This window comes from Pollicipes pollicipes, unplaced genomic scaffold (assembly GCF_011947565.3).
Source record: "Pollicipes pollicipes isolate AB1234 unplaced genomic scaffold, Ppol_2.1 Scaffold_4740;HRSCAF=5597_pilon_pilon_pilon, whole genome shotgun sequence".
NCBI classification, from domain to species: domain Eukaryota; kingdom Metazoa; phylum Arthropoda; class Thecostraca; order Pollicipedomorpha; family Pollicipedidae; genus Pollicipes; species Pollicipes pollicipes.
Genome location: NW_023596545.1, coordinates 38,248,873 through 38,256,507, shown reverse-complemented (window position 1 = coordinate 38,256,507; position 7,635 = coordinate 38,248,873). Strand labels below are relative to the sequence as shown.

Genomic DNA, 7,635 nt, shown 5'->3' with positions numbered 1-7,635 from the left:
GATACAGTCCTACAATTTTGTGAAATGTTTGTGTTCATTACGCACATCAAACATTTTGTAAATAGGTGCCCTGCTTAATGACAGCAAGATATGATATTTCTTTATCCACTACACTATTCCAGGAATGACATCTCGTAACATTATGATAAGCTTTGTTATTACCAACATATTTTGATGCAGCATTATGACATCTGTGAACACTGCTCATTTCAACAGCTTTAATGTGATAAACAATTAATTTGAAATGTAGACTGTTGTATCGTAGCCTCGACATCATGGTTGTAGTTCATGGGCGCACCGCGAGTGGCGCCACTGTCGGGCGCTGGGAGGCAGTCGGCCCGGAGCCGCCATGCTGCGTGTTTGGTTGCACACACTTTGTAAATGGAACTCGCCTTAACATCAATAAACAGTTGGGAGACACAACATCTTGGCGACGAGCAAAAGGATCTTAAAGTAGGGACGGGTGCAAGTGACGCGCGGACCGGCAGGACGTGTGGGACTGCGAGGACTGGCAGGGCACGTGGAGCTGAGGATCGGCAGGACGTATGGGACTGCGAGGACTGGCAGGGCACGTGGAGCTGAGGACTGGCAGGGCACGTAGAGCTGAGGACTGGCAGGGCACGTGGAGCTGAGGACTGGCAGGGCACGTGGGGCTGAGGACTGGCAGGGCACGTGGAGCTGAGGACTGACAGGGCACGTGGAGCTAGGACGGCAGGGCACGTGAGCTGAGGACTGGCAGGCACGTGGAGCTGAGGACTGGCAGGGCACGTGGAGCTGAGGACTGGCGGGGCACGTGGAGCTGAGGACTGGCAGGGCACGTGGAGCTGAGGACTGGCAGGGCACGTGGAGCTGAGGACTGGCAGGGCACGTGGAGCTGAGGACTGGCAGGGCACGTGGAGCTGAGGACGGCAGGACGTGTGGGACTGCGAGGACTGGCAGGGGCACGTGGAGCTGAGGACCGGCAGGACGTGTGGGACTGCGAGGACTGGCGGGGCACGTGGAGCCGAGGACTGGCAGGATGTGTGGAACTGCGGGGATTGGCAGAGCGCGTGGAGCCGAGGGCAGCAGTGTTGGAAAACGTAGGTGATCAGTCGGCGGGCTTCGGGAGTTTTCTGACTCGGTCGACGGGACAGGGCAGTGTCGTGTCATCCATTTATTGTCACAGTGTGTCAGGGGCAGGACAGTGACGGGGTCGATAGCCCTGGGACAGGCTCAGGGGCATCAGTTGCCACAAAGGCCCCAGAACGCACGCGGTTTCGCCGTCGCGGCGTGCCGCCATTTTGGGCGTTAGTTCAGCGGGGGCCCGGCAGAGGCGCTGCGTCGTCGGGTCAACGACTTCCGGAAGCGCAGTTCGGCAGCTCGCCGACAGAGGCGCTGTGATAGCCGGCGGTGGCGTGACTCGCGAGTCATCACGGCATCAGCTGATCGGCCAGAGAGGAGTCTGCTGGGCGGCCGGGCGCGAGCCAGCTGATCGGAGCGTGGGAAACGACGGAGCGCCGTGCGCGAGACAGAACAGCTGATCGGACCGTGGGAAAACAGCTGAGATCAGTGCGCCGGATGGAACAGCTGATCGGGACGTGGTAGAGCTGAAGGGATGACGCTGCCGGGAATGCATCTGCCCACGGTGGCACCCTACTATACAGGGGAGGACTTTGAAAGGTGGGTGAGAAGCATGGAGCGGCATGTGGTGGCCGTGAACATAACTGATGCCAATCAGAGGTGTGCAGTGCTTCTCCATCTGGTTGGGCCCAACGTCGCAGATCTCAGCGAGACGCTGCCGGACGAAGACGCGACGGGAGATAACTTTGAAAAACTTAAGAAGCTCACGGCGTACCTGTCGCTGGCCAAAAGCGCCGTGACTGAGCGGGCTGCATACCACCAAATGAATGTGCGAGGGGGTGAGGAATTCGAACAGTTCCTCGAGCGACTCCGGATTCAAGCACAGAAATGCGGCTATACAGCGGCTGAGATGGACAGGGAACTCCGGGACCGGTGTGTCGTCGGAAGCAGCCCCGGGCTGAGAGAAAAGCTACTGCAGGAGGCGGCGACCAAAGGAGACGGGCTGACGCGCGAACGTCCGGCAGACAGCGCGGGCGTACCGAGACATGCGTCAGCTGAGCGCCTATCTGAGCGAGAGTCAGCCGGCAGTCACAGGAGTCGACTGTTAGGGGACGGCCGTGAACGCAGTGCGGCCTGACCGGCCACAACGGCCACAGCGAGGCCAGTGTTTCCGATGCGGATCCAGACAGCATTGGAAGAGAGACTGCCCGGTCAGGGTGCAGGAGCGAGGCGCCGCCGACCGGCCATCGTCCGGGGATAATGGACGGCGTGACGAGCGGCGGCAGCAGGGACAGACCCGCCGTCCCCCGCCCGTCCGACGCTGTTTCCGGTGTGGGTCGGACGCCCACCTACAGCGCAGCTGTCCACAGCGCCGCACAGTGGACCATGTGACTGAGACTGAAGGAGGTGTGTCACAGCGCCTCGAGGACATTCGCCTACAAATCGACATCCCGAGTGAGAGGGATGGCCTGCCACTCATCACAGTGAGGATCAACGGTCAGGACATCACGATGATGATCGACACCGGCTCGCTGGTGACAATCGTCGGCAGAGATGTGGAGATCCCGGGACTGCGCATGCGGGCATTGGAGCTACGTCTGCAGTCCTACACCGGTCAGACGATGCCCCTCCGCGGAGAGGCAACGGTGGAGGTGGAACACGCAGGCCAGGCCCGGTCACTGCGACTGGTGATATGTGACCGACAGGGGAGCGCGCCGCTGCTGGGACGAGACTGGCTGCGCCAGCTCCGACTGAACTGGCGAGCGGTTAGCATGGTCGGCCGGCCGGGGGACGCTGACGGGAGAACCACGCCGGAGTCGGGCGCGAAGACGACGCTGGAGTCGGTCGTCAAGGCGCACGAGACAGTGTTCACCGACGGACTGGGGAAGATGTCGATGAAGGCCCATCTCACGCTGAAGCCTGACGCGCGTCCGGTGTACAGGAAGGCCAGGCCTGTGCCGTACGCCCTCATGCCTCTAATTGACAAGGAATTAGAGCGCCGGATCACGGAGGGAGCCGCAGAGAAGGTTGACCCAGAACAGAGACCGTCAGGCTGGGGGACCCCGCTGGTCCCAGTGCTGAAGCCCAACGGTCAGGTCAGGTTGTGCGCAAACTACAGCCTGACAGTGAATCCACAGCTCCTGGTGCATCCGTACCCACTGCCTGCGCCGGAGGACCTATTCGCGAACATACGAGGTCGTGTGTTCGCAAAGCTGGATATCCGGCGGGCATACGAGCACATGGAGCTGGACGAGACATCACGGGACCTCACCACGGTGACAACGCACCGCGGCTCGTTTCGGACGATCCGTATGCCGTATGGCATCGCCAGCTGCGGCTTCCTGTTCCTGCAGGCAATGGACAAGGTGCTGGAGGGACTGCCGGGCTGCGTGTGCTACATTGATCACGTTCTCATCGCAGCGGAAGACGAGGCAGAGCTGGTGACACGGCTGGACCGGGTCCTGACTCGGCTGGAGCGTCACGGCCTCCGGCTAGAACGCTCAAAATGCACTCTCGGGGCGAGCGAGGTGCCTTGCGTGGGATGGCGGATCACTGCGGACAGTCTATCGCGGATGGCGGTGCCGTGCAGCGGAAACGAGCGGGCGGAGGCGGACAGAGAGGTGGCGGGAGTCCACTTATTGTTCATGGACGGCGCGGAAGCGCCGCTGACAGCCCGCGAGATCGAAAACGCCACCCTGCGCGACCCGCTGCTGGCGAAGATGCTTATGTATATAGGACACGGATGGCTGACAGAAACGGAGCCGGAGTTTGGGCCGTTCCGACACCGGGAGGCGGAGCTGTCCACAGACCACGGCGTGGTACTGTGGGGAAGCAGAGCGGTAATACCCCAGAGGCTGCGGTCGCGAATACTGCAGGAGCTGCACACCGGACACCTCGGCAGCGCCAAGATGAAAGGAGTGGCGCGCCGGTACGTGTGGTGGCCGGGAATGGACACAGAACTGGAGGCACTGGCGCGGGATCGTACCGCATGTGTAGAAAAGCGAGGAGCCCCGCCACGGAGCGCGCTGCACAACTGGGAGCCGGCTGACGGCCCGAGGGAGCGAATCCATGTGGATTTTGCCGGGCCGTTTCAGGGCTCCAGCTTCCTCGTGGTACATGACAGTTTCAGCAAATGGCTGGAGGTGTGTCCGATGGGAGACACGGGCACAGAGAGCACGGTCCGGGAGCTGCGAGCCATGTTCGCTCGTTTCGGTATACCACGGCAGCTTGTCTCCGATAACGGACCTCAGTTCACAGCGTCGCAGTTGGCGGAATTCTTGAGTGGGAACGGTGAACGACACGTCAGAGTAGCACCATGCCACCCGAGCAGCAATGGGGCTGCCGAACGAGCGGTCCAGACCGTTAAGAACGGCCTGAAGGCGGCGCCACAGGGGCGGGGGCTCGCTGTCTCGCCAGCTGTGCACGTTTCTGATGGCATACCGCGCGGCGCCACACTCGACGACAGGCCGGACGCCGGCGGAAGTGATGTTCGGGCGCCCGATGCGCACCAGGCTCGACCTCGCGCACCCAAGCATCGCACGAGATGTACAAGAGAAACAGCAAGACCAGAGGGAGGCGGCGGGAGGAAGGTCGTGCCAGTCCAGGGTAGGCCAGACCGCGTGGGCGCGGACATATGGCGGCCCCCGACGGTGGCGGCGCGGCGAAGTGGTAGGCATCACGGGCCCCGCCTCGCATCAAGTAGACGTCGACGAGGCCGTCTGGGCCCGCCATGCGGACCAGCTCCCGCCAACAGCAATACGGGAAGAGCAGCAGCCGGCCGAGTCAGCTCCGCTGGAACCGTCGCAGCAGCATCCGACTGACCCTGCTCCCGGCCGGCAGCAGCATCAGATCCCGGAGGCTCACAGCTCTCTCGGGGAGAGAGAAGAGGAGGAGGAAGAGCCACCGACACCGGCCAGGTAGGAGGCGATGGTCACGACCAGGACCAACCACGGAGCCGGAATCAGCTCAACAGAACCGAGCTCCTGACGGGCCGGACGCCGAGTACCAGCAGACGGGGCAGCCGCGCGCCGTCACCGCGCCGCCCTTTCGGACGGAGGCAGGCGCCACACGGCCAGCGCGCCGCGTCACGAGACGCAGCCGCGCCGATCAGCGCGCACCATCCGACCTCCGCTGCGTTTCAAGGCTGTAGGGAAGTCCACGTATGGGGCGGAGGGCGTTGTAAATCGTAGCCTCGACATTGTGGTTGTAGTTTATGGCGCACTGCGAGTGGCGCCACGGTCGGCGTTGGGATGGCAGTCGGTCCGGGCTGCCATGCTGCGTGTTTGCTTGTTCACACCTTGTAAGTGGAACTCACGTTACATCCATAAATAGTTGGAGCAACATAGACAAGGTCTTAGTTGAGCTCGGCTGGAGGACGTGCCCGGGGTGCCCGTCGTACCTGCCGGGGGTGAAAGACAGGCGAAGCCTATCTTAGCGGGCATTTTAATCGTAGCCCCCGACCCTATCAGGCCCTAGACTGTGTAGATTGGGTGGACAGTAACGGGATGGCCAGCACCGGCCCCAGATGGCCCTCGCGGCATGTTTCCGATGAACCGCGACCTGGCCATAGCCGGGCTGTCTGCCCGCGGTCTAGCTGGGCACCAAGTGGGCACATGTTGAGCAAATATCAGGGCATCGGTGAAGCCTGGGAAGACACTGGGCTCCACCTGGGTCCTGCCTGGGATGTCTGTGTGGCTTTGGCAAGCGTCAGGCTTCAGCTGGGCCTCTGCCTGGCCCTATCTGGTAGGGGTGCTGCTTACCAGCTGGGCACAAGTCCGTGCCAGGGATAGGCCCAGAGAGAAACCTGCGCAGCAGAGCAGGGTACATGATGGACCCGACAATGGTGCAAGCTGGGCTCTGACGCGACGCCAGGTTGGTTCTGACAGGGCGCCAACTGGGCCCTGGCCCAGCGAATCTATGGCTCGAAGCCTGACTGGACCGACGTTGCCAGCGGTATCCCTCAAGGACTGGTGCTGGGACCAAACCCGCTCAATGTTTTCGTCGACGATTCATCAGAAGTGCAAAGCGCGGTCAATGTATTCGCGGATGATTCTGAGCTACATTGTTGTGTACCGAGGCTCCGGCCGCTTTTCCTCCCCAGGCTGACCTCAATGACCTGGTCAAATGGTGGAAGGAGTACGATTGCTCCTATTTAACGTATCTATGTGTAAATTAATGCACATCAGCACTCACAAGCCGCGAATGACCTACTTCCTGAACGGCACAGAAATCGCAGTCGTGCCCACTGAAAAATACCGGAGAATTTTCGTGGAGGCTCATGCGGGCTCATGTTCCCCGTGCAGACGGCGGAGGTGGTTTCTAAGGTCAACCAGATGCTGGCAGTCGTAGGATTGCCATCTGCCAACAATGACGTTTTCAAACGGCCACTGTATCAGGAACATGGTATGCCCGTCTGGCGCAACAATTCGAGGGTGTAACATCATCTCCTGGGGTCCGCACGGCAAGCTGGATCAGGAGCGGCTGGAGTGGGTCCAATGACGAGCTACGCCGTCTCATCCGAGAAGTAAGGCACCGACCCTATCCGAAGAGGCTTGGACTCTCACCCAGACTCTCTCACACCCAAACATCAGAGTCTGTGATCTCAAACCAATACTTGAAAAAACTCAAAATGTGCGAACCTCATCGCACGAGGGGCGGCGTGACCGTCCCCACGTATCTACCTGCGCTGTTGCCAATATGGCTGTCCGTTTTCTCCTCCGGCATCGATGTCCGTCACTCTCCGTCATTGTGATAGCCCGCCCCGTGTCGCTGGGATACCGTGCCGCCCCGACCTTCATAGGCATCCATCAACTTTTTGCAAGCTGAAAATTTTAAGTTTTCCATTTTAATTGAATTTCGAGGTGATATCATGGTGCCTCAATGGAGTGTTGCTTGAAAAATTTGCTTGAATAAGTTTTGCTTAATTGAGTCTGCGGACACAAATGACAAAACATTTATACCGCACAGCCTTTAACAATTGTGTCTATGGCTGCTGAAACACTTATCAAGCTGCAATCACGTGTTGAAAATATTAGCTTCTAGAATAAATTATAAACAGCAGCGATGTGTTTTGTCGACATCATTGCGTATCTATGTGTAAATTAATGCACATCAGCTATGATTCTGAGCTACACTGATCAGATGATTCTGAGCTACACTGTTGTGTACCGAGGCTCCGGCCGCTTTTCCTCCCCAGGCTGACCTCAATGACCTGGTCAAATGGTGGAAGGGTTTGGTGAACATATTTTGTGATATGATATTTTGGCCGGTGATATGGCTGATGTGCATTAATTTACACATAGATACGTTGAATGATGTCGATTTGCATTAATTTACACAACAGCGATGTGTTTTGTCGACATCATTGCGGTATGACTAAACTGACTACCGGGAAATGTCGTGCAACATCCTGAACACGAAACGTCGACACGTTTAACACTCACCGAAAGATAGGATTGACGTCATTCCCATCACCAAACCCGCACCTGTTTTCGGTGGGCCGGCGATAAGTGACATCGATACGGTCATCGGGATTACTGAGCTCATCTGATGGTCCCTTCATTGCGCGTTTTCTCA

The 7,635-nt window shown here is 59.2% G+C and overlaps 1 protein-coding gene across 1 annotated transcript in view; it reads right to left on the bottom strand.

Annotated features, from left to right (window-relative positions):
• Positions 1-3,031, bottom strand: part of LOC119098331 (integrator complex subunit 5-like) — a 5,545-nt gene extending 2,514 nt beyond the window's left edge. Inside the window, exon 1 of the mRNA XM_037221253.1 lies at positions 2,872-3,031. Within this exon, the coding sequence (XP_037077148.1) occupies positions 2,872-3,031 (160 nt within the window). The remainder of the gene's footprint in view (positions 1-2,871) is intronic.
• Between the last annotated feature and the right edge of the window lie 4,604 nt (positions 3,032-7,635).